The 27,249-nt window shown below is 40.1% G+C and overlaps 1 protein-coding gene across 7 annotated transcripts in view; it reads left to right on the top strand.

Annotated features, from left to right (window-relative positions):
- Nucleotides 1-27,249, top strand: part of NCOA7 (nuclear receptor coactivator 7) — an 85,171-nt gene that overhangs the window by 41,764 nt on the left and 16,158 nt on the right. For 4 of the 7 annotated variants that reach the window (XM_085056033.1, XM_085056031.1, XM_085056035.1 and 1 more), the window contains 7 exons: nucleotides 3,782-4,035; nucleotides 19,508-19,587; nucleotides 19,897-20,004; nucleotides 20,790-20,891; nucleotides 21,954-22,079; nucleotides 24,297-24,481; nucleotides 25,896-26,962. In XM_085056033.1, the coding sequence (XP_084912159.1) occupies nucleotides 3,782-4,035; nucleotides 19,508-19,587; nucleotides 19,897-20,004; nucleotides 20,790-20,891; nucleotides 21,954-22,079; nucleotides 24,297-24,481; nucleotides 25,896-26,962 (1,922 nt within the window). The remainder of the gene's footprint in view (nucleotides 1-3,781; nucleotides 4,036-19,507; nucleotides 19,588-19,896; nucleotides 20,005-20,789; nucleotides 20,892-21,953; nucleotides 22,080-24,296; nucleotides 24,482-25,895; nucleotides 26,963-27,249) is intronic. The other 3 variants (XM_085056036.1, XM_085056038.1, XM_085056037.1) reach the window with 3 other exon arrangements.

Genomic DNA, 27,249 nt, shown 5'->3' with positions numbered 1-27,249 from the left:
AAATAATCTGATAAATGGTGTTCTTAAAATCATTGTCCATAGAAGCTCTTGTCATGAAGGATGGGAAATACCTGAGAGCTGGGAGGAGAGTAAATAAGACTTTCAGCATCTACCTTCTTTAGGAGGTGGTAGGTTTGAAATCTGTGCAGGAGAAGGACTGGCAGCTTATGTGGGATGTACAGGTCAGTGTGAGAGAAGGGTGAGTGGAGGCTGAAGGAGGTACCTCAAGGGGATGGAGTTTAAGATGAAATAAATCCTCCAGCTGTGCTCTTCACAGCCCAATCTCTGCTGCACGGTACCAATGTGCGTTAATAATGAATTGCCTTGTGTGTTTACAGGGCTTTGCTTTACTAAGAGGGTGCATAATGTCAAAAAGCATGGTAGATTTGAGGCTGCTGTTATGGCTTTAAATGCTGTTGAAGGCATATTTTGGTTCCTTGGGATATTACAGTCAGGGCTTTTCAGGAGTGATGAATTGGAGGGTTTTGGGTAATTTTGACCAGGCTTTAGAGACCTCTGAAAGTATGATCTTCCAAGCAGAGATCATAATCCTAGACAGAGCTGCAGTAACTTTGAGTCCTGTCTTGAATATCATGGATACTTGGTCTTCATTTCATCTTTTTTCCTAGAGCCAAGGTTACCACTTTGGAGTTGGATGGTCATGGCCTTGAAGCAGAGTGGTAGGCAGGATAAGTAAGCTTGGCACCATCTTCAAATCTGATGCCTGCCATGAGGATGGAATAGAAATTGTGGCATGCCCAGACTCTTTATCACTTGTAGATGAAAGATGCCTGTGGCACTGTCCATTTGCAGCAGCTGGGAGCTGGGGATGCTGCAGGTTGTGTAATGAGCTCCTGGGGGGCTGTAGTAGTGGGAATGCAGTAAGATTAAACACTGAGGACAAGAACCAGTCAACTGTGTTGCAGTGAGTCAGTTCAGACTCTCCTTTCTGCTTTCTTTTTTTTTATCACTGATGGACCAGTTCTGTTTTAGTTCTTTATTCTAAAAGTTGCCAGGGGCATCTTTGAAAACTCTAGTTCAAATGAGTATGTTTTAAGGAAGGTACTGGCAGAAGCTGTTAGTCCTGTCACAAGGACTGTTGACCTCTAGAGAGGTTTTTGTCTTTATTCTTTTTTTACCCCTGCCAAAAAGGGTTCTGTGTTTCCACTAGTGGCTTTTTTGTTGTTTTGAGATACCACATCCATACTACAGAAAGCTTACTTAACAGAGTTTGTGATCAAAACAAATGCACTGTGAATTTGAAGACAGAAGTCTCTGATGCAATGTGAGTAGAAGTGGATTGCCAGTGGATGCTTGCTAGTTCTCATCTCCTGAAGCAGGTGATTTGGTATCCTGTGATATGCAAGCACTGTGGAAGGTCATTGAGTCACTAGAATCAAAAGTCAGGAATGGCTCATTTAGAAGTCAGGAATCAGGTATAACCACGGTAGGAATATGCCATTTCAGTGTAGACGGCTGCTTTGCCAAGATTTACCCCAGAGCTAAGTATATGCATTGTGCGTGGCTTATTAGTCAAAAATAAGCTTCCTTTGCATGTGCAAATTTTTATTAGTCTAAACCGTTTAAACACTTCATTTGTTATATAGATTTAGTCACTTCCATCTTTTATAAACCACCATATGGTGTCTTCATATGTAGTCAGGGCTGAATCTGTATAGTTTCTTGTACAGTAACTATCTCTTGCTGAGCAGAGCATGAGCTGCTACTAGTTGTCATACAGATCTGTGGGTTTGAATGAATGGGGAACCACAACATCCTCACTGGGATGGCTGCAGGATGTGAACCTTCCTATTTTTGGAAGCATTAAAAAAATATGTCTACATAGACACAGTTTGTAAGGCAGTATTTTGAAGTGTTTCACTGGAAACCATTGGTCACATGTGGTCTGAGAAACTGACCATTCTCAGAAGTCTTCATGTAGACATTCTAAACTTGGAACTGGTTTTAATCTTTTATTTTGAAAGAAGTGTGTAGCCCGAACTGTCTTTCTAAAATTCTCAAATGCTCTTTGCATTTATTTTTATGTTGTAGTCTAAAAAAATAAAAGCATATAAACATAAAAGGTGGAAGAAAGAATCCCTGAAATTCCTGCATTGTATTAATAACTTAATACATTAAGTTTTCACTTACATAACCTACTGCTGTGAGATCATGTAACCTTTTCCCATTTGTGGTGACTCACTGGTTGTCTGTATTTTCTGTGCATAATTCTTCCTGTGCACAAAACAAAGTTTTAAGCATCAACAAAATAAATACACTACTCATTCCCTTAGGTACCTTGTAACCAAGAAGTTAATGTACTGAAGAGAAGGACCATTAGATAGATTCATTTTTCATTTTGTATGGTATGAGTCAGTGATTAACTGGGAACTATTTTAGTGACAGTGACCCTCAACCCATAAAGTCAGTCTTTGCTCTCACTAAGCAAGTCAGTGCTATAGATGGTGATTTAGCGGAAGATTCTGTGTTAGGATTCCTGAAGCATCTTTCTCACTTGAACTGTGCTTTAAGGAGTCTTCTAAAAAGAAAATACTCTTGTTGCTATAGTGATAAGTTGGAAGATTTATAGGCAGCTCATTAGGATTTCTCTCAGAAGAAATCTAGGCAGCTAGAAGATGTTCTGGCACAAGCAGTTTGTGGCCACATTGATCATGTTGCAGAAGGAGCTCCTGGGTGACACTTGGAATACCAGGTAGTGTGGGTTGTTCCAGAACAGCTGTGGAGTAGCATGAGTGGCCTCTAGGAGATAACCTTGAACAAGAGGGAAAAAAATAATAAGTTCATATGAGAACAGGTGGTTTTCTAAAGCAGGAGCAGTGGACTGTGGAATTGTTAGCTGTTGTATTATAACGTGGTGTGATCTGAGGTTTTATTTTATCCCAAGCTTCACCTTGAAAACATGAATTCAGTATCGTGTTTCTACATTTAGATGTATAGTACTTTAAAAAATGCAGCTTTTCAATGGTTTGTTTGTTTGTTTTTCCCTGTTCCTTCTCCTCAGTAAACAACAGAAAAAGCTTTATTACTTTTTTTTGTTATTCTTGAGAAGGTATTGTCCAGAAAATTAATCCATGATATCAGAGGTTTATGTCCAAAAAGGAGACAGAGGAGTCCTGTAACTTTATTTGAATAAAGGGAGAGGCCTTGGGCATTTCCTATGGGGTCTCTCAAATTGTTGGGGAACGCAGCCTCTTTTTATCCTGTGTTCCCAGCCACATCACCCTATTCCTTTTCCCCATTCACAGAGGTACTCGGAAGGTACAGACTTCCCAAATTGCTTGCTCTATGTCCCCTCAAATATGCACTCCCCTTTTGTTATGTAAAAGAAAGGAAAAAACCCTGTTCATAATTCTGTTAAGTCTTTGTTCTTTTTCTCTAGGTTCAGGAATTTTACATGGCCTTGGTTGAGCAACAGTACATGTTGATTAGTAACATTTTATAGAACTAATAGTTTCTTCTGTTACTTCCCTATCTATGAGTTCCTAGCCCTATTTGTGAACAGGATTCACACTGTCTGTTTGTAAAGACACATTCATTTTATTCCTGTCAGAATCCTTGAGATTATTATATAATTGAAGAAAGAGTATGAGGTAGCATAATGTTAGTTACCGAGTTACTGATGCCAAGTGTGTGAGCTTTAAAGGGTTGTAAGGAATTCTGATATTAAATTAATTTTTAAAAAGATCAAGTTAGCAAGTGAATTAACTCGTGTGTAGAGGCTGGCTAAATCTTAATGTGGGTTTCTTTTCTTTATGCACAGTTTGAAAAAGAAAAGGCAAGTTAAACAAACCACCGAGGCTGTCTCTGCCAATTCCCCTGGATCTCCTGTTTCCAAAACACCTTCTGAGAAAGATGATGAAAGTAAAGTTATTTTGGAGCAAATCAGTTCCTCTGAAGACAACTGTAAATTTCCTGGGGAAAAGGAAACTGCTCCAGACAAGGAAAAGAAAAAGAAAAAGTACAGTCAACTGAAAGACATCAGACGCACAGAACTTAAAAGATACTATAGTACTGGTGAGTTATGTTAATGCTGTAGTATTTTGAAATGTTTGTTTTGATAGCTTGTTAATATCTTTTTCTCATATTCTGTAGGCCTTTCTTAAAAGGATAATTGACTTTGAATATCCTTCCTAGAAAAGCAGATATAATTATATAGTTCAAAATATCATCTGCTTGTAACTTAAACCTTGCATTCTCACAAAAATACCTATATCTTGTTTCTCAGTTCTAAAAATCAGTGTTGTTATAGGCAGCAGTTAGTTTATTATTACATTTTATTTTGGTTATTTTTTAGATTAGTCTTCAGTGTTTTGTGGGGTTCAGTTTGCTTGGCAGGTTTGTTTCATAAATTGATGTATACTGTTTAAAACTTCAGTCTTAATTCATATTCATGTTTGTCTGTTGAAGTGTGAGGAAGTAAGTAGATTAACTACGTATTTTTAAACAAGATGTCAAAGGGCTTGAATGATGGGAGTCTTGTTTCCCCTTCACCTCCCCATCCCAGCTGTCTAAGTAACTCCATAAATTATAAATCCATTTTAAAATTCATTTTTGCAATTCATTAATGTACAATTCAGAAAAAAAAGAATTATACATTAATAAATGAAAGGAGTCATATAGGCATCTGTTTGCAGTTCTGGATTGCAATTTGTTAGATACTCTTAATTGATTTTAGATATGATTTATAAAATACTTCTCATTCCAGATTTTGTCTTTGTATTTTGTTGGAATGAATTCCTAGGTTTGGAGAACTCTGGTTCCATCTTGTAAGGAATCCTTTCCTAGAGAGAAGGAAGGGAGCAGAATATTGTAGCTATCCTCAAAGCAGACTTCTTTATTGCTCACACAGTGTGTGCATGGATGGCTCACTCCTAAGGAGGAGTCCTCTTCAGGAGAAAAAAGAAATCTGCAGTAAAATGTTATGTGTTGAGTGGTCATGCAGACTAGCTCACAACCAAAGAGTGCCTTTTATGAGGCAGTACAGGCCTTGCCATAAAGAAGATATACCCTGGAGTAATGTTTCCTGGCAAGCTCAAGGGTTTACAGTGATTTATTGATTAGCCTGTAACTTTTGGCAGATTTGAATGTGATAAGATCAATCATTTGAACACTGAAAGAAAACTTTCTTCTCTCTCTGAAGTTCTGACCACACTGGTCTTGAAATAAAATCTGTAAAAGGAAAACTAGGGAATTATTAATGAACAAACCTGTAAATTCCTTCTGCTTTGGTAGTAGTATGCTGGTGTAAAAGAAAAACCCAAACTCACCAAATTATAAACTTCTGCTGCATTCCTAGTCAAGTGCTTCTGCTAAAAGCAGTGATTTATTGTTGGTTTGTACCTAGAGGAATTTAGGGGTTTGTGAAGTAGCTGAATTTTGTTTCTCTAGTTTTTCAGGAGTTAAATTTAAAAAATCTGCAACAGTTAGCAGTTGGGGTGGCAAGATGGGGGGAAATGGGATCACTCCCTGTTACTGAAGAGTGTTGGCGGTGCTTGCAAAGAGGAATGTAAAGATGTCTTTGAGTTGTCTTTGACTTGTGATCCAACAGTCAGTACAAACTCAGGTTTTACTAATGTTTATTTCATAAGTGTTCCTGGATTTCATGTGAACTGGCATCATTACGGGGTGACATGAAATGCTGCTGGTCATCATGTAGCTGTGCAAAGCTTCTGGGTTCTGCAGAAATACAGAATTTCAGCTGAGAAATAAAGTAATTTAATGCTGCTGCTGAGCTGAGCACATGTCTGACTGGCAAAGTCCAGAGAGAGAAAAAAAACCTCCTTGTTTAAATACTTTCTTTTGGTTGTTCCTAAAGAAAGGCTTTTACCCCACTGGAGCATCAAATTGTGGAAGTGAAAGTTTCAATAGAGGCAGAAAAGAGCTGATTGTGAAACAAGTGCAGTAGCTCCATGTTCCCTGTGTTACTTTCAAAATGAAGTCTTTTCAGTAGAATTGTTGGTTGCCATGGCATTGGACTGCATGGCTTACACTGCCTTCACACACTGCAGCCATAGCTCACAGTGGTTACCTGCTTAGCTGTTTGTTACTGCTGCTCTCCTGAAAGCTGCCACGTTTGCCAACATCCCGAGTCATTTCTGAGACATGTTTGTACGCCCACAGCAGTCTGAAGGAGCTGGACTTGTTTAAGTAGTTTGCTTTTTACCTGCACGTGGTGGTGCAGAGGACAAACCCATCTGTCTTGCTGAGTTCTGCCAGAAGGTATACATTCAGCAGTTCTCTGCTGGAAGATGTGTCAGCTGCAGTGGTGGGAAGGTACTGCCAAATATGTAAAGATTTTATCTTTTCATTGTTGATACAATTCCATATTAAAGTGTCTGAGAAAGATTATCCATGCATACACATCTGTCTTCATTAAACATTAGGGGTTCATATGATTCATTCCCCCCCTATGTCTTTTTTTTGCCCTCTGACTCATGCCATTATTGATGTTTCTGAGGTGTCTTGACTAAAATACATGTGCTCCCTTCTCTCTCTCTCTTCTAACCATTTTCCTAGTTATGTTTTCTCAAGTGCTTGGGGGTTTGGTGGTTGTTTCTGCCCAACTATCCAGCTTTGACTCATGTCTAGAACATGGCAGGTGGGTTGGAGCTAGGTGATCTTTAAGGTCCCTTCCAGTTCAAACAGTTCTGTGATTCTAACTTTAGGAAAATCTGAGACAGGAATTACTATATTATTTTCAAAATGCTCTCTGTGCTTTGTCTGAGTGCTTAAGTTTTCCTTGTCAGAAGAAAAATTTACTAGATGTAACAACAGCCTTGCATATGGGAGATCCTGTCAATAGACGATTTGAATTCAGAGGAGCTTTGTCTGTCAGTCTAACAGAATGAAGATCACTGTCCTCTGAATAATCTCCCTTTCATATTTTACAGGACGATAAATCCTTCATTTGTTGTTTTAAGAGATGGGGGAAGGAACATAACATCTCACTATGATTTGTTCCTTGCACACCACGTCCCTTCATTAGAAGCTTGTGAATGTGTTTGCCTTTATGAATTTGTAGATGCAGTGACATCCCCACTCCCTCTTTGAATTCTGTGCTTTTTAATAGATTCCTGCAGGCACCAATGCTGTCAGGAGGATTTTGTTGACTTGATAAATTCCTCTTCTGCGATGGAAGGACTAACACAGCTTCTGAAGGCTGTGCAGAGCAGGAGGTTGTTATCCCTGCCACATTTTGCATAAAAGAGAGTGGTTGAAAGACTTGGATTATTTGAGGAAGGTGGAAGCACAGTGGTGGGACGAGGAGCTCCAGTCCCGCATCCAGGTGCGGTGTTGTGTTAATGCCGGCAGCCGGCGGGTGGCACCGCCGAGCCGGGGAGGAGGAGGAGGAGGCGGAGATGTGACTCGGGCATCCTCTACACAGGGTTCCTCCACCATTCCCCTCCAGCCAAGACTGTTCAGTACAGCATATCTGCTTGCAATGTGGTGGCACCCTCACAAATAACCCGAAGGTATACAGGACTGATAATTTTTCTTGAGGCACTGCTAAATGGCTGAACAGGTCCTCCTGCCAGAAGGTTTCGCCAGTGTAGCCTCATAGTTTCCTTTCTTCTTAGCACTTGCATTGTTCTTCAGTGGTACTATAGTTCCATAATAACTTGCACTATTCAGTCTCCAAATCTCATCTTATAAGACATTGTCTTGCACATACAGCCCTTGTTCTCTTGCCTTAAAACAACAGAGATGCTAATACTGCTTGTTATTTATTCCTGAAGACCAGTGGAAATAACACTCCTTTCTCCTTATTTTTGCTTCATCTTTTGGTTTATGTGGTACTCTGCTTTTTAACTTTGTCTCACCCTTTCTGCTGTTGTTGCTACAGTAAACAGCTTTTAGGCTTCCGAGGATATGTCTGTCTAGCACAGTAAGTGCCTGTGTATGTGCTCTGGCTGCTATAGTCTGTGCCCAGGATGCTCTCCCCTTCTTGGGATAACCTAGTTGACCTACTTTTGCATCTTGGCTGCCTGGTTCTGACATGCAGGATCTGGGAATCCTGTTTTTGTTGGAGGATGTTGATTTGACTCCTTTGAGATTAGGAAACCACAGTTCCTGACAGGAGTTGTGAAACTAGGTGAAAATATATGTGTTGTGCCACTGAAGACACTGAAACAGGTAAAAGTGTGACTTTCTGAAAACAAGCAGTGTAACAGTGGTCAAACACAACACTGAATTTCTTCCATATACTTACTCCAGCATGATACAATATGTCTTTCTATGATATGTGCATAATATTCCTAGACTCCACTGATTTTGCTTGAAAATATAAGCAGTCAACATATGGAAGGAATTGGTCTCCATTAAAGAATATATCATAAAAGTTTGATTTAGGTGGCTTGTGCCATATCACAGAGTTACTTTTGTCAACAAAAGATAATCCAGTTGATTAGCTTATCATTCTGCTCTGTAATCATACAGCCACCCTTTCTCATTCACTGCATCGTGTTCAATTTCTGCAGGAGTAGGAGGTGAGAGTAACAAAACCCCCCCTCTTATTGTAGCTCTGATTTACATCAAAACAGGCAGGAGTTCTAAACACCATGAGAAGGAAAGTGGTGTGTGTGTCCATTTAATCAGACAGTATATGACATGTTGAGCAGGAGGTGCTAGGGTATCTCCCTAGAGGCAGAAAGCAGATGCCTTTTTTTTCACTTGTCCTCCATGCCATCCCTCTAGTAGGGAGTGATGCAGGAACAGCACAGTGTGCATGCAGTTACCAAGCCTCTGAATATTCTGGGTAAATGGCCAGGAATAAATTTTAGTAAGTAAAGCAGAGAGGGCATAGCTATTTTCATTACTATGACTGGCACAGAAACAGCAGAGGCAGCTCCCAAGGTACCAGAAGTACTTTGTTTCAAAGTTGAAAGTTGCTTGCAATGCAGTGAAAATTTAGAGAGGATTTAAATGTAATGAAATGGGGGGGGGATGACACTTCCTGAACACACATCACATAATAGTTAGGTCATCTGCCAAGTAGGTGCAATCTGAAGTGGACTTCACAGTATATATTGAGTTGAAAATTGAAACTTCTTTCTGCCTATGAATCCTGGTTTTGTGTTTTGTATTACCTGGTACAGAACAGTAGAATACAGTTAAGAAACTAATTAGGGTGCCGCTCATAAAGAAAGAAGAAAGAATTAAAAAAAAAAAAAAAAAGAGAGGGAGAAAAATCAATATAGATTTTTGCATGTACTTAGCTAACTGTAATCACCTCTAATCTCTGGGGGCTTGGTCAGTCTTATTCGTGTAGCAAAGTACTTTCTATTCTAACTAATCCAAGTGATTTATAAAGTGGGCTACTCAGTATTGTGTTAAGTTGCTTATTACAACAGTAAGAACAAGATCTGAATTTTCACAAGTTCAGAGGGTTGGCCTTAGAATTTCGTGCTTCAGGCCAAAAATGAGTGTAGATATAAGGAGGGGTGAAAAGGGGAAATAATTTGTTTCTTTCAGAATGAAGATCTCAAATAAAATTGAAGCCGCCTAGGAAGAAGTCAATTTGGTTATCATTGCTGGTGTAGAATAACAAGAGGTTTGGAATAATTTGCATATGAGTGTAAACTGAAGGTATTGGGCAGTAGCTGGTTGGGAAGCTTCAGGAAGCTGGTTTATTAGCATTTTTCTTAACTGTGTTAAGAACAAAAGAGAAACTAACAGTAATTTTATCTCAGTTGAGATACTAGCAGTTGAATTTTCACTAATTTTCTGGTGTGTGTCTGACAGCAAGGAAGACGAAAGGGCGTAGAAGGAGAACTGATCTATTTATATACTGTGGTGTGATTTTCTCCACTCAAACAGTTAGAAATTGAGGTAAACAGCAGCTTAATAGATATGTTGGTTTTTTTTTTTTTAATTGTCAGAGCTGTTTTTCACTTAGGAGTCCTGGGAGTTTGCTGATGAATCTTCATGATCACTGATGTGGCTTTTTTCAGTAAGCTTTTACAAAGGGTTAATACAAGATCTTACATTCCTTCCTTTAGTTTTCAAATAGTCAGTCAAGAGAAATTGCATTTGTAAGCATTATGTTGCTGATGTCACCTATGAGTATTTGGTGAGGCCCCTGGGTTTATATTCTAGAATATCACAAGTTTTGAATTTGGATGGTAGGTCCCTCTGGGAGGATTCAGTATGTTCAAGTATGTTCAGCTCTAAAGGGGTCAGTTGCTTGCTGTGTGATTTAATGCTTTATAGGTGGGGGGGAAGTGTCCATCACAAGTTACCAGTGCTGAGTTATGTGAATTGATTGGTGACTTGAGCACAGGCAGATGACATGTTCTAAAGGTAGGGTATAGAGCCAGGCTTTCCAGGATGAGTGGCCTATTGACTATGAAAAATTACTTGGGGTATTTGATGTGCATATTTACTGACCATAACCTTGGAGAACATGATTTTGGAGGCAAAAATACAGTACTACTGTGTGACTGCTGCTAAACCTCTGTGTCCACACCAGGTGTGTATGATTCCAGGGTGAACAAGTGCTAGAGGTGCCATAGGAAAGGCCATGCTGTTTCAGACCAGAGCCCATTTAGGGTAGCACATGTTCTCCCACAAAGGCCACACTTAAGTGTCTGGGGAAGATTATGAACACAGCGAATTTTCTAAATTGTCCACACTACTGTCTTCTTCTGAGCTGCTCGTAGTTCATGCATTTAGAGTGCTCTACCATATGCTTATCTTGCCTCTCCCTGGACCTGTGCAGGTGTCTGCAATACCTTTTGGTGAAGAGTGCATAGGTTTGCTGCCATTTTCATGAAGAGCATCTGGCTCCTTCTGGCTTTGTTGGGTGGCCATGGGTTCTTGTATAAGAAACTGAACAGTCAATCCCAGCTCACCATCTCCAAGACTCCTATGATTTTTTCTTGTGCATTTCTTTATTGTTTTCTGGCTGACTGATTGGGTTTTTGTTTGTTCTTTTCTCTCTGTAAAATATCTCTCTTCCATCATTTCCTTTCCAGGCTGAAGAACTTTGGCATTCCTTACATGTAAGCTGTTTCATGGCTTTGCTTGTCCTTGTTAGCCTTCTCTGAACCTCCAGGACCCAGGATGCTGGAACAGGGCATGTTTTTGCTCTTAATTCAGGTTCTCTGACTTAGTTTACTGTACGTTCTGTTTAGCACAGCTCAGGGAGGAAGGCAAATTTTGGAGACTAGAGGGAGTTGTGAGAGACTACTTTGGTTCTGATTCTTCTTGAGGGGGAAAAAGCCCAATAACCTTATCCTGAATTAATTGTGTAATTGAAATATCACAGCAAAGAGTTTTGGCAGGCTCAGTAGACTGGGACATGAAGAGAAAGAAACAAGTGGAGATTAGAAATCAGGGATACCTTTTTAACAGTGGCATAAATCATTGAGGCAGAAAATTAGAAAGTAGTGTTTGTGTCACAGGGGAAAAAATACCAGGATTTGCTGTTTTACAAAGTTGTATTCCATTTTAGCAATTAGTCAAAGTAAGATCTAAGGTGGTGACATCTTGTGATCTGTTCTGCAAAGGTCAGACTAGGGAATGGCAGGGCTGGTGTTTGGTTAGCTAAAACTGATTTCACTGCCAAAAGACCCAGGTGTGCTTCCAAGGGCTATCTATTTTCCCAAGGCCTGAATTTTCAGAAGGAGTGGGCACTTATGTTCTTAATTATATTTAAATTCATATGCACTTAACATCTCTGAAAAGTGGTTCCAGAGGAAGACAGGAAAGCTGTGGAGCAATTGGTCACAAAGCTCATGGTGAGACTGTGACCGGTGTGTGTGTGCAGGCAGTGAAAAGGAAGCGTGTCAGGACAATTAAAAGAGTTGTCATATTTCTGCCAGGGATAATGAAAGGAAGTATGTTTGTGTGGTTAGCAAGTTCATCACTTCCAGGATCCACTGGCTCATCATGCCTGAGGTAGTTTGGCTTTCCCAGGCTGTGCCAGCTGCCTGCTGGGTCTTGTGCTTGCTGAGCATGGGTGCTCTGTGAAGTTAGTCTTGAGTACCTGCAGGGCATGTGCAGCTCTTTGGAGATTATCTTGGTGATGTATGCTGTGCTGGGATAAAGAGTTAGACTCTCACAGGTCTTTCTCTTCCATGTTTCCTGGGAGGTCTATTAACCAAGCAGGTTGGATCCCCTTGTCTCTTCCCCCACCCCGGTTTCCAGGGACTGCACCCTGAGCGCACAAGTGTATCAGCTCTCTCCCCTGCCCAGTGACTCCTTGTAGCTCTCGTGGGGTCTCTGCCCTCAGGGAGCAGGCAGAATATTCTCATTTTAGTTTCAGACATTCTTCTTTAAGACAGGAATATTCATAAGCCAAGTACATAGGGAGCACTATATAGTGCATTTGAAATCATGTTGCAAATCTTTTGGTCTCCAAGAAGAGGCGTGAGGGAGTAATTTTTAGGGTGTCTGCATAACTCAAGCCTCGTATCCTCAAGGCAGGCTTTTAATTTCTCTTCTTCACCAAGTTCCCATACTGTACTTGAAAAACACTGTTGAAAGTTAACAAAAATGCTCTGAAGTGCAGAGCTCTCTTTACCTGCATTTAAGTAATAATACAAACTTAAGCCAGATCTTTTTGATTGTGTAACGCCTTCACTCCCAGCTTTCCACACTGACATTTGCTAGTATCTCCTCAGTCTGTTGCGATGTCTCTGATGTGACTTGTTGGGTCACGCCTGGGCTCAGTATGTATAAACTGAGTTGCTCTTTTCTATGGCTTCCAAGGATCTGCATGATGAAGTGCTGACAGTCAGCAGATACTTATGTCATCTCCAGGCACGAAAACAGGGCATGTTTTCTCTGTGATTTTCGTCTCTATTTTCAACTTAAAACCTTATCATTACCAATCAATAGACAAGGCAGTACAGTGTTTGGTTTGAAGAGATGTTGTCCTGGTTGACTTACATGGCATAGCCTGCCCAAGCAAGCTGTGGTATGTTCAAGCAGCAAAAGAAATTAAGAAAACCAGCATGTGTAGTGTTAACAATTTCCTAAAATGTCCTTATTTTCTCTTGTGATGCCTAACTATTCCTTCTCTCAGCCTTGCTTTGTTGACAGGCTGATTTTCCTCACTCTATATTGTTCTTGAGTACCTGATGTAGTAGATAGTCAGAAATTTTATGGTGATACTTTTTTGAAAGATGTGTTTAGGTGTGGCCATGTTCCTGAACAGGATTCACAAGTAATGCTGTCAGACCACAAAGCAGCTAAAGCTACATTTCGGGGAGGAAGAAGTAAATAAAGAGGGAATTCAAGTTCCTTAAATATTTGCAGTTTTTCACGTAGAAGCTGTAGTATGTGAATATTGCATGAATATCAATAGTCAAATTTTTATTGAAGTGTGCCTATAAAAAAACCTAATAGCAGAAGTTACTGTTGTTTTTATCAGTTCTTTGAACTGATTGTCGTTTTTCATTGAGGCTCTGTATTTTCTGGTGATCTCTTTCTTCCTTTGAAAGAATTTCTTGAAAAATAATTAGTGGACAATCAATTTTTATTGAGAATGGAGAAAAGTTGTTCAAGGCATAGATATTTCTCAATCTTGTGTCTGAATTTGCACTGATCAGGGAATTGCTATTTTCCTGTGTCAGGAGAAGTTTCACTAATGAAGGAGCACAAGTGTGGTTGTGATGGATGACAGCTGCCCTTTTGTTTCAAGTGACTTAAGCAGTAGCGAAGGAGGAAGCCAACTGATAATGATTCAGCAGAGTAAAAATATGCAGAAGTAAAGGTGAGGGCTTGTCAGGAGACTGTGGGGAAGGTGGGAAGCAGAAAAGAAAAACAGATACCTGAGTTGGTGAGAAAGTGTAGGGATTTTTTTATTTCTCTTAATGTGGTATCCAAACACTATCCAAATCTGAGTAGGAAATGTTTCTGTCTAATGTGCTGCTTTGTTTCAGGGAGATAGGTCTGATCAGATGGCCAAAAAACCTTTTTATCTGTCCCTTAACCTGGTGCAGCTGCAGCTGGCTAGAGGAGGGAATGGGGCTAGGATAATGTCTTTCTCAGAGGCTGCTGCAGCTGAAACATCAGAGTGGGTGGAAGGTGTCCCAAACCAGGAATCTGGCCGCTGTGGTGGTGGGGTTCACCCACGCTTGACAGGAGCTGAAAGAAAGACTTTTTATTTGAAACTAATAATTTTAATGTGAATGCTGTTCAGTTCATCACTTTGAGAGTCATGAGAAGAGCTAGAAAGATGCTTTTAAATCGTGATTAGATAATCCTATACACAACTTTGCACAAAGCAGAATTGCTGAAAGTTGTTAAAATGTCAGGGTAGAAAGTAGGAATGGAAAAAATTGTTTAGATAAACTGATTTGTCTTCCTCAGCTATCATCCCGAGTAGAACTTTCATATTCTTGAGATCTCTGTGTTTAGAATCATTTAACTGATACTTACTGTACTCAATCTCTGTCACCATAATTGATATGAGGCCTCATTCACTGATAAGGAAACTACCCCAAGAAGCCTTGTTTGCTTAATTTCTTATCGGTACCCTGATTAGGTTACTTTGAGTGATAACTGTTCTCCCCTGAATTTATTGTGTTTCAGATTCTTTTAAGCTACCTGCAGGTTTTTACTCCTTTGTCCTGGTGCTTGGCTAGGCTGTAGTAATACAGTTTTATTGCTTCTAACAAATCTGTAATAGGCATGTGGGACTGGAATGTCCTGAAACAGTAGTGATGTACTGAGCAGTGGGGAAAAATACGACTAGTGTGTGATGTGGAAAAATGACTAGTGTCATACAGGTGGAAGAAACCCCTCTTTTCTGTAAACAGCACAAGTTAATGTTTTTTGCATATCTTAAAATCTGTGTGTGGCTTTACTTCCTCCATCTCAGAAAGGATATAGTAGGAGAAGAAAAGCTAACAAGGAGGCCAGCCTGTGTGATCAGAGAAATAGGAGAGTTCAAAGTATCACAGTATTAGTCAGCTGGAAAAAGCGAAATAACTAAGAAAAGATGCTGTAAATCTGTAACATCATGAATGGTATGCAGAAGGTGAATAATGACTATTTGTTTTTTCACCCTTAAAACAGCATTAATTAGGATGCTCAGTGAAATTAAGTACAAGAAGGGAAGCACTGCTTTATGTAGCACATCATGGGGGTGTGGGGTTCATTGGCACAGGACTGGTGTGAAGGTCTTGAAGGGACAAGGTAGTTGGGTGAATGCTGTTACTCTGGGAAATCGGTGATTTCTAGAAGCCAAGGGACTAGTCAGGGGAAAGATTGCTCTCTTTACAGGCAGCCTAAGTCTTTGGTAAGACAGAAATTAATGAGTAAAATGGACTTTTGCACCAAGTATGCCATTGCCTCTATCCTCTCAGGCTTTGTTAGCCAGGTGTGAAAAAGTGATCAGTCTTTTGTCTCCTTATTTGCTTCAGCATTCCTGCTGGCATGCCTGCAGGTTCAGCTGTCACTGCCAGCACTGCCACACCTCGCACTGATTTGGGCTGGCAGCAGGCTGGTCTGTAGCATTGGTGATGTATTGTCCTGCAGTGGTGGTGGCACATCCTCTGTGTGGGCAGCCCAGGAGACTGCTGATGCTCCTTGACCTGTTCTATCTACTTACAGAGCTATTTACACAGTTGCAGAGGTGTAATTCTCCTATCATGCGTCAAGGTCTTTTGGGTGATAAACTGATTGACCTCTTTATCATACTCCTTCAATAGCTGCTTTCCAAATTACTCTTAGGTAATTTTTGGTAAGGTTTGCCATAGCACTGCTAAACAAAATGTCAAGAGTCTGCTAGGAAACTGAGATACAAATATATCATTAAAGGCAGAAAAATTCCCATTCTAGAGCTGTCTGTTTTCAGTAAGCCTGTATTTTCTTGCCTGTTCTCACTTGGCATTTTTCTGCTCACTGCTCATTATTTTACTATTTTTACATAATTCTTATTTTACAAGTTTCCCAAAACCACAGAGAGGTTCAGTCCACCCACTCTGCCCTTTGCCTAAAAATGCGGTGTGATCAAATTTGCATTAACACCTAGTCACTTCTTATGGGTGTGCAATCTCATCTCCAGTGTACATGCAGTGCAGGAAAACTTGGGAGGCAGAACTGTGAGTCATTTCACCACTAAGCAAACGTTCAAGTTCAAAAAGTAGCCAGAAGCAGTTGTTGTAAAGCCTGTTGAGCTTTTCATGTATTTCTGACTGAAAGAAACATGGTTCCTGAGGCTTCCATCATGCCTGTGTGTGTTCTGGGTGCCTTTGGGGCTATACTAGAGCTGCTTGCCTTCAGATCATGTCAGAAAATGTTTGGCTTCTGGTGGGGAAGTGAGAGAAGGTAAAGGGAACTGGAGAGGCAATATATTATGGTGTGTTGCTTGCCAGGCTTTCCACCCACTCTGTTGTAAACTGTTCACGTAGAGCACAATTTGTGACCTTGGCCTCACCACGTGTATGGTATGAGGGCTTAGCAGTACCTGTCAGGTTTAATGGATTCATTGCAGTGTTTTCTTCTGAAGGTCTGAAATTTTAAATTAGTTATTTAAAATCTGTATATGCACAATTAAAAACATAGACTAGGTAAGACCTCGCACTATTCAAATTAATAGGATGTGGTTTTGGATTGCCCAAGCCTTTCTAGTAGTTAGATTTAATGTAAGGACAGTGTCCAGAACCCCTTGTTGTTGGGATTAAAAAAAAGGGGGTGGTAGGGGGCAGAAGTGTCCAAACACAAAATGTCAGATTTTGGTTTCAGGAGACAATTAAATTCACAGACTGGGACTGTGTCTTTTAGCCTGTAGCTAAACAGACTATACAACATACATTCTTGCACATACTTGTGAAAGAAAAGTGTCTTAATTTTTCAATTTATTTAGGATTTATTAACATTAGTTAACAAAAACGGACTGCATTATGTTTACTCTAAAGTCAGCTTGTCTTTTGAACTTCTCTTTTTCTTGTCTTGTGGTTTGGGGTTTTCAACTACATGTTCATATTTAGTTCACTCTTCTGTATTGCACCACACTTGTATTCGGAACCCTGACAACCAAACAGGCTCACAGTCCTGTCAGCCAAGAACTAGAGCATATTATATGTCTTCTTTGGATACAATATTTCGGGTTATAACTTTTCCCTGGATAGTATTTTTTAATTTCCAAACTTAGCAGTCAGTGCAGTTAGAGGGACCTGGAAAATGCCATGTATTTCACAGGGGGAGAGAGAGGTGTCCTTCCTCCCAGCTAGGAAGCTGCAGGGGAGAGAGTTGTCTGTATAGCTATTTTGTGGTCTTGTTACGCCCCAGTGGCATAGTTGCTGTCATGGTCAGCTCTCAGTCTCCATTTAAAAGACAAAGCTTTGGAACAAAAAATGTTTAGCTAAGAGCAAATATTATAAACTCTTCAGAGAAGCCCCTTTTATTGCATGTTATTTCTCCCAGCTACACCCAGACTTAAACTTCATCAGTCAGCAGGTACAAAATCTGTCTCTCCCTGCATCTCTCTGGCCTACTTTATTTTTATTCCCACTTCTCCAAGGTCTTACTGGTGCATGTCTAGTTAGTGTGAGATTATTGTTCTCAACTGTTTCCTACCTTGTGTACTGTTTCAGAGATGAGTAAAGGTAAAATATCTGAAAGCTTGTCTACTTTTTCCAACTAGGTCAAATAATTTACTGGAAGGTGAAGTATACCTTTCTTGTCTTTCTGCTGGGAAAGGTCGCAAAAACTTCAGGTAGTTTACCTACATAGGTGTGATATTTAGTTCTAATTATGGTTATCCTGGACTTATCAAAATGGTATTTCCTGGTAGCAAAAAATGGGGTGAACTCAGTAGCTGGCAGAGTTTCATCATGCATGATTGTGCCATATTGGCAGTTGTATGTAGATCATGCATAAAGAAAACATCCAGTATTGGTCAGAAAAAGGCAGTAAGAAAGCTAATTTAAAAAGTTTCACTGTAAGTGTCCAGTCTCAGAGATGAAGTATCTGAGATCATTGAGTGATGGTGTGTTTCAAAATGCTATCAGGTAAAAGCCAGCATTATCCTGTTCTTCCTCTTCCTCCCGCAGTTCTTCATGCCATGTATACTATGTGCATGTACTTAAATTGTGTGTGTTTGGTTTCTACACACTTTCTGCCTCTGTTGCCTTGTTACCTGTAGTGTCCCTAACGAAGGCACTCCTCATGGCTGCATCCTTGGCAGGTAGTGGGTTGGATGTGCCAGCAGTGGATGCATGGCACGTGCACGTTCACAGCATGGATGCATGTTCACAGCTCTTGTGAGTCTCTTCGGACCGAGAGAGATGGTCCCTGACTGTGTAGCCTCTGGAAGACACAGAGGCAGCCCTACAGCATTAATCTTTCTGTGGACATGGGCCAGCAGAAGGGTCAGGTGCAGCATTCTGGGCCCCTCCTTGTTTCTTGTGTACATTACAGTGGGGCAGGCAAGTCCTCGCCCTTCTTTTTACTATCTGCCTCTTGCTCTCTGGAAATAGCAAAGGTTGCAGCAAAGCCTGAATGCAGGTCAGAAGCCTTGTGCTGCCATTCTCCGTCCTTTCCTCCCTGATCTTCCAGAGCTTCTGGCTTGGACCACAGGAACAGTCCTTCCAGGAGGACAGCGTCTCCCTGCTCCTGGTCCTGGCTACTGGTTTTGCTGGGCCCAGCCTTGCCTTGTCTACTCGCCTCTCCCCACCTCGTCTGGGCTGCAGCACCCTGCCAGAGGCAGCAGGAACTTTCTAAGGGCTTGGGGGCAACCAGGCTGGGAGGACCATGAATTGCCTTCTGGCACCCCATCCCCACTCCTGGAGCTGGGGCTGCATGCTGCCCTCACCCCCCCCAGGTATGCAGGTCTGGGCTCCAGGTTTGGAGGGGAGCCCTGTGGGGCTGGGGCTGGCTGGGCAGCTGCGTCCTCCCTGAGCCTTGGCTTTGCTCACCCACTGCTGTTGTAAGAATTGGAAATCTCTACCCTGCTTCTGCTGCTGACAGCTCGCGAGTGCCTTTTGGGTCCTGCAAGGGTCTCTGCAGTGCGTTCTGTGTACTGCGGCTGATAGGAAAGGTCTTCCTGCACAAGCTTTCTGCTTTCTCATGCTTGACTCTATACGTGCATGCTTTGCAGGACTCTTGGCACACTTTACCTTCAGAGTTTAAAGTAGTGTTTAAATATAATGTACTTGTGGTGATTAAGCAGTATTTGTTGTGGTTGTACCAAGGTGGTAGCAGAGTGTATATTCCCCTGAAGGTACAAAGTAATTGTATCCAGCAGCTGAATTATGTTGGAATCACAGAAGAAACTATGGGAGCAGTTGTGTGTAGATATGGTATCATATGTACATTACTCTTGCAGAGTTCCTGTACGATTACTAAACCTGCTTACTTGATGAAGTTTTGCTTGTCTCACAGTGCAGTTTTAAGGCCTAATAGGTATTTTGAATGTGTCCTCTTGTTCTTCTTCACAGCTGCAATTTGCATGTGCTGTACATCTCTTTCAAAACATGCTGAATTGCAAATATCTTGAAAGCCAATTACTCTAATTGTTTTTTTTTCTCTTTAGATGACAATCAAAACAAAACCAATGAAAAGAAAGAGAAGAAAATGGTTTCTCAGAAACCCCATGGTACCATAGAATATACTGTAAGTACTGGAGGGGTAGTGAACTTTGCAGTGTATGACCTTTTCCCCCTTGCCAGTCCAGTTCTAAAGAAGGTTGTGCTGCTTTAAAGTTTTAAGAGAAAGTAACACCTCTACATTTTATCTACTGTATAGTGTGAGAGACTATTTCTGTCCTTTTTTTGATACTGCTTTATCACTTAAACTATTAAATAGATGAAGTGTTGAAGTCATCAAGTCTATTCCCTGCAAACAGTCAGTTAGATGGGTTTAGTTCATGTGGTATGCTTAGTGTGTTCAGTATGATATCTTAATCATCAACTCTTTCTTCAGGCTGGAAATCAGGACACCATAAACAGCATAGCATTAAAGTTCAACGTCACCCCAAACAAGCTTGTGGAGCTCAATAAGCTTTTCACACAGACAATTGTGCCAGGCCAGGTAAATCTTTTATTTATTTGGGTTTTTTTTAATACCTGAAACGTGATTATTTGCCATGTATTTAAAAGCTTTTTACTACTTACATGTATCATTTAGGTACTTGGATACAAGGATAATGGATAGTAATTTAAAGCTCTCCCTCAAAGTGAAATTCAGTAGATCATTACTCGGAATTCAGGGAGAGGAGGAGGGGGAGAAGCTTTGTTATTGCCATATCTAACTTGTTATTTATGTACTGTCACTATATCCTAAAGATGATTCTGAAGCTCAAGAAGGGAATACAGTTGTTGCAAGGGAGTTGGATTCATAGGAAGTCTGGATAAATGCAATCTATAATGCATTAAAGAATTAGAGAGTTAGATACAGAAATTGAAATGTCTTTTTGCCATTATGTTGGGTATGAGTCAGTCTCCTGTAAGATGAGAAATAAACAGAGAGAGACATTTTAGGAGAGTCCAATACTGGACATGCAAGTGTGGACTTAACATCTGGCTCATGAAGAGCAGATCTCTACTTCTGCTTCACAGTCATGAGAAGATTGAAGTGTCTTGATTTGCAGATAGGGAAACTGAGGCACAGAGAGATGGTGTGACTTCCCCAAGAATAGTCAGCAGATAAAAGCTGGAAAAAGGAAAATAGTTTCACTTTTCTGAACAATTTTAAGGAGTACAATGCAGTTGAGAGTGATCAGTATTGCGTTTTCTTTATAGTAGAACATACTATTTGTAGTGAATAACCTTTTACATCTTGTGCCTCACTGTTTTGAAATATGTATTTGTATTTAGGTTCTCTTTGTGCCAGAAACAAGTGCTGGGAGGCTGTTGTCTTCTAGTCCTGGTGCTCCTGTTTCTCCTTCATCATCAGATGCGGAATATGATAAACTCCCTGTAAGTCAGATGTGGTGCACTGGTCTTAAACTCCCAAAAATTTGTTTTGATTCTGAAGCTGAGAATCAAAGCTATGTAAATAGCAGGTTTTTGAGTTTATAGGCCTTGTGTGTAGTGTATTGTGTAAAATTAGTTTGCTGTACTGCAAAATTTACCATGTCTTAAAAATACTCTGAATTAAGGGAATTCTGAGCATGGAAACCCATTACAAGTTCAGTTTGCCCCTGAGTCTATCAAAACTACTGAAAATAGTGTATTGCATAATCTTTAAAGAACAGAAAGCTAAATATGAAAAAATATTTAATGTTTCCTACTGGAGATTTTTATGCTGCTCTGCAGTCCAGAGCCTTGATCCTGCACTGGGGTCCTTGAACAGGACTGTTAGTTCTGTTCAAAGCTGTCAGTTTAGTCTGAGCAGTCAGTTTCTTTCTAGTTAGATAAATTGTACCCATATACAGACTCGTCTTTAGACAAGACTGACAGATTTAATCTTTGTGAAAGACCTTCGCATAGCTGATCTTTCATTTTATTTAGAAGGGAGATTGGCCATTATGAGTTTTAGGTAGTGCCTTTGAGCAGTTTAGCTGCCTTTAACATCTGCTGAGGTTAAAGTAATTAGTCATTTCAAATACATCACTAATGAAAAGTGAAGAGAAGCTTGGAGTGAATAATTGTGTGTAACCTTACTGTTATGCCTCTATGCCACCTGCATGGAGATCACATCAGTGCTCTGTGAGCAGAGGTCTTCAGTGTAGAGGATATGGCAGGGCAGGCCCTCTCCTAATGAGAGTGTATAATTGATTTTTGGTGAGCTGACCTGCCTTGGTATTTTTTTATTTCTTGCCTGTTATTTGTATGGAGTTTCTTGTAAGGTTACAAGGGGTTTTTTTTCAGTACAGGATACTGTGGGAAGTGTGCGTATATACCTACATACATGACCATTGCTTTTCTTCCTTAAGCAAAAGGAAAATAATAGTTTGAACCTGGCCTTTTAATTTTCAAAAATCTAAAAGTATACGACTCTGGTCCTGTTGCCCTGCACTGAACTTTTTCTTTTCTAAGGATGCTGATTTGGCAAGAAAGGCTTTCAAACCAGTGGAGAGAGTCCTGTCCTCTACCTCAGAAGAGGATGAGCCTGTGGTTGTCAAATTTTTAAAAATGAATTGTCGTTATTTCACAGATGGTAAGGTAGGTGGAACCTGATTTTTGGGCATTATTTGAGATTCTCTTTGGATAAGTGAGAGGTGAATACTCTCACTTCTCCTGTATGTCAAATGTGCTTCATGTTTTTAAGATGTAAAAGTTATGCTGGCTTTATCTGTTACTGTGGTGTTTGTTGGTACTGTGATAATATGCTGTATAAATTTGTTCTTTTGGTTGTGTGTTGCTAGATACACAGAAAGAACTGCACTTCAGAGTTATGACATGTCAGGATTAGTTGTCCAGTTCCATCAAATTGTGCAACAGCTTTATAAAATGAGTACATGCCAATCTATTTCATTTATGACTTGAAGGTAAATTTTAACCGTTTCTAGAGCAGTGTTTCTAAATATCTTCAAGTTGCTTCTGCACTTGCTAATGAATATTGTGCAAGCCCACTGAACAGATAAATATTGCATTATACAATCCTTTCTTTCTGTTTCTTGTAAGCATTCTTGTAACATATGTGTGCCTACCAGGACTGCAATGCTAAATTGCGGCAGCTGTTTTAGAAGCAAAGGCACAAAGCTTGGGTAGTATTTTAGCCCTCTTTTCTTCTCAAGGTTGCAAAGCACTGTCATCCTTAACTGCCTACTTTGATATATCTGTTCTTGTTGACTCTGGTTTCAGTTAACTGTCTGCGTGTTTGGGTTTCCAAGTTCTCTGGAATTTATAACACTGGAGATGCTAATCATTGTAGTTTCAACATTTTTTTCCCTTAGTCCTGACTTTTTTAAGATGGATGTGTTTACACCTACAGTTTCTGGCTTCTTTTTGCATCAAGTGGATGTAGACTGTCTTTAACAACTCTGCAATTTTACAGTCTGCTATTTTTTAGAATGTAATAGAGAACTACTTGATGTCTCACATGTAAATTAGGGCAATACTGTCACTTTGTTATATGGTGCTTGTTAAGTGCAGAGGATACAGATTGCCAATTTTATGGCTGTAGGACTGAAAAAGTAATTTGCAGTCAGAGCAATCAAAAATGAGACTGCTTCTTTGCCAGTGTAACTAAAATGTCTTGTTGCCTTGCTTCCTGCAGTGGCTGAGTGGGAAGTACAGCCTACTGATATATTGTCTTTGGCTTCTGGGAGAAGCCTCTGCACTTGGTTTTGATTCTGTCATCCAAACACAAACCAAGCTTGTGAACTGAGTCATACAGGAGAAGCAAATGGGAAATATGAACAGAGTTTGCTTTATAAAGGAGCAGGAATTCATGTACTTATTTGCCAAGCCAAGCCATCAGCTTGATATTTCACTGCTTTAAAAAAAATCCCCACAGACCAAGCTTGTGGTCTTTCACCTGCCTATTTGTGAGCCTTCTTTGGCTTGCCTTGCATATGATCTTGGATAATCAATAGTGTCTGCAGTGGGGGTCATTCCAGTTGATCTGTGTGTCCTGCTTGTCAGACGTCATGATGTCATTACACCCAGCTTCTGAGTTGGTGTGGTGAATTTTGTAGTTCATCTGAAGGAGAGGGTGCAGAATCAAGACACTGTTCTGTCTCCTTTTTAAACCTTGAAAAATGGTCAGTTGCCTTGGATTGATGCTGAATTAGGGCTGATGCAGCAGCCTTGTTATCAAATCCATGGCTACAGCACATTTTGAAGAATTAAATGAGTCCTCTACAGCTGTGCAGAATATGCTTGGATTGGTGGTAGAAGTGATTTCTAGGATGGGAAGAAGCTGTCTCATACGAGATCCCTCATGGAGAAGCTTTTTGCTTGTACCTCTGGGAAGGTAGATCAAGAGGATCTCTAATGTAGCTTAGTAACCTGGACATTTCCATGATTAAGACTGCACTCAGCTGTGCTGGTTGCATGTTAATCCATGGATCAAATGAAGGTGGCTGCATCCAGAATAAAATGCTATGTACTTTTTTAAAAAAATAAATCCACTAATCTGTTTTGTCTGGGATGATTAACAATCACATTTTTAGCTTGTAGCAGTCAGCACTGAAAGTTGAATAGATCAGATGTTCTTCCTTATCAGCCAGGAACTTGGATGTTACTAAGATATGTTTTTCTTTGCTCTCCTTACAATGTCTTGGCTTGATGCAATTGGAAACCAAAGTATTTTGCTAGCAAACACTGCATTACACAGTACAAAGAGGCAGGAAAGTGGTTTTGCTTTTTAGGATAGTAGCCTAAAATCTAATACCATTACATGTGATGTGCTGACTCTTCCTTCTCCTATTTTAGGGTGTCGTTGGAGGAGTCATGATAGTAACTCCAAACAATATAATGTTTGACCCACATAAGTCTGATCCTCTGGTAATTGAGAATGGCTGTGAAGAATATGGGCTCATCTGCCCCATGGAGGAGGTTGTCTCAATAGCTCTCTACAATGACATCTCTCACATGAAGATTAAAGATGCATTGCCATCGTAAGGAGTGCTCTTCCCTGAACTTACATTTGCAGATTTTTAGTAAGGGTCATGGAAAAAAGGGGTGGGGGAGGGGGGAATGGAGGAGAAGAGTTTTAGTGCAGCAAAGGAAAGTGCCAGCAAAGGAATGATTCACTTGTGTTGTTCTTCCCCTTTCTCTTTAGAACACTAAAGTAGCATTAAACACAAAGGGGTCATGAATGGGAAAACCAAAGTGCAAAGGAGACCAGTACAAACCAGTAATTAATAAAAGCATTTGTGGTCTGCCATGGTTGGACTCTTGCACTGACCTGTCTCTAGGGCTATTACAGTGGACGCAGAGGGGTTTAGATTCGGACAATCACTGTGTTACCTGGACTGTTTTCAGAGGAGTATTTAAAACTTTTGAAGATAACAGCACTTTAGCTGCTATCTTCAGGACTTACAGAAACACCAGACTTTGGAATACTTCAGTCTCAGAACCAGAAATGCGTTGATAGTTATAATCTATAATACGTAATAGACTTTCTGGGGTGGGCAGCTTTCATTTATGCACAGACGAGGCACTGCGTATGTGTTCGTTCTGAGCAGGGTTTTGTTCTTATAGGCAATGCCTGTTTGATCAGTGAAATTCATTTACTTCCCTCCCTTTTCTCATTTAAAGAAAAACTTTACAAATACTTGTTATGCTCATTACTGGAGTGTTTAATAACTTCTTAGTAACTTTTAAGTATTGAGGATCTTGTGTTCTCATTCTCCTCAGACTTTTTAGCAGTAACAAAGAGCTCAAGTTTTATGTTGATACATTTTTTTCAGAATTTTCCATTTTGAAATGTTTTATGATTGTCCTGCTTTAAAAAGAAATATTTGGAGAAGCCTGCATTCAAACATTATGTTTGAATAATGAAAACAAATAAAAGGAGAAGGCTACAAACTCTGTTACCTGTTACCATATTGCAGTAAACATGTTCAACAGGATACAGCTTATCTCCTATTTGTTTTCCTCAAAAATACATTTGTACTGACTAGGGAAGCATGGATGGTTGTAGATGCTGAGTCATTGTCAGGTGTGGGAAATTACAATATTAATATGATTTGAATTAAATTCCAGCAGCTCAATACATGTCTTGTGTTTTTTGTTACTGAACTTCTGACTACTTGCACATTCTTGTTACATGTGTAAAATTTCTTCACCTACATGGCATATTCTGCAAAGTGGTTTACTCATTTTAGTTTGGTATTATGCTTTCAGCATTTTTCTCCATTTTCTTTAAAGTCACTTATTTCCACTATTGTATGTTTATTTTGGAGAAGGTTATTTCTCCTTTAGTTTCATGGTTTAAGTTAAGTTGATATTTAGTTTTTCTTTTCATTTTTTTTTCTGTTTCCATTTTGCTTTTAACATCCCATGTACATCCATCATGTCCCCTGACAGTGACATACCAAAGGATCTTTGTCCTCTGTACAGGCCAGGAGAATGGGAAGACCTATCCTCTGAGAAAGATATCAATCCTTTCAGCAAATTCAAATCCCTCAGCAAGGAAAAGAGGCAGCAGAATGGAGATGCATCCATTTCTCTGGGTGCAAAACAGATAAAGCCTTCAGATAAGGAGAAGTCTGCTGATTTTGAAGTTCTTCAGTCATCTGAGAGTATGGGTTCAATCAAATCAAAGTCTCTGGAGTTTCCCAGCAACATCACTGCCACTGAACATTTGGAAAAGTTTGATGCGGACTCATGTACCAAGGACACTTCCAGGGAAAAAAATGCTTCAGATACCAAAACCAAAGAAAAATCCCTTCTAGGAGAAGGAGAGGATGACTTCATTGAGCTGGGAAAGACATCATCTCACATGGATAGAGGGTTGGACAGGAAAATCTCAGTAATGGAAGGCTTGCTGGCTCACCCCAGGGACTTGGGAAGAACTAAGCAGCAGGTAACCAAACCTACTACAGACGTCCAGGAGCACTTGACAGTTGATTCCTTGGAAAGAAAGGACAGTGTTGAACCTAAAGCTGACTTAGACTTAGAGCTGTGTGAAAAGCAAGATGTTATTCCAGAAGTAAACAAATGTGTCAGTTCCCCAACAGGTAAGGTGGAGACTGAATTGGACACTAAGAAAGAGCTAGAAAAAGATAAACTTATTGAATTTTACCTCAATAAAGATGGAAATGGGTCTCAGTCATCTGAAGACTTACACAAGGCTGAAATCCAGAAAGGTGAAAACAATAAAGCAATTGGCATAGACCTTACGCTTAGCTGTTCAAAGTCCCAAGCTAATGAAGTCCATACAGTTAAAAGTATGGAGCTTGATTCCTGCTGTGTTGAGAGGAAGTCACCTTCATTAGAAATCAGCTCAGCAGCAGCAGAGGAAAAGGATCTGAAAGAGTCTGTGGACTCTTCATTAGTACCAGCTATAGACAACACCTGTCAAGAAACACAGTTAGACAATCAATCAGAAATCAGACTGTGGCTGCTGCAGAAAATTCAAGTGCCAATTGAAGGTAGGTTTCTGGTTATCCTTGTTTCCTCTGAGACTTGGACAGCATTATGACGGTAACCTTTGGAGCCTTCTGCTCTAAATTTCCTCTTTCTGTAATACCTGGTCTCTTTTTTACTCTTTGTGTATTTCATTTTTATATTATCTGCTATCTTCAAATTTTCTAAGCTTGTAGTTTGATACGCAGCTTGTGTGCTCTTTCCACATTCAGCGATCACTGTTTATATAATCTTTGCTTCTGTTTGCTGGCTTTAAGAAGGACAGTAAAATGTCATCTAGTTTCAGTATTGG

The sequence above is a fragment of the Lichenostomus cassidix genome, chromosome 3 (assembly GCF_008360975.1).
Source record: "Lichenostomus cassidix isolate B80296 chromosome 3, HeHo_3.0, whole genome shotgun sequence".
Classification (NCBI taxonomy): Eukaryota; Metazoa; Chordata; class Aves; order Passeriformes; family Meliphagidae; genus Lichenostomus; species Lichenostomus cassidix.
This window is presented reverse-complemented; position numbering and strand designations above follow the sequence as displayed.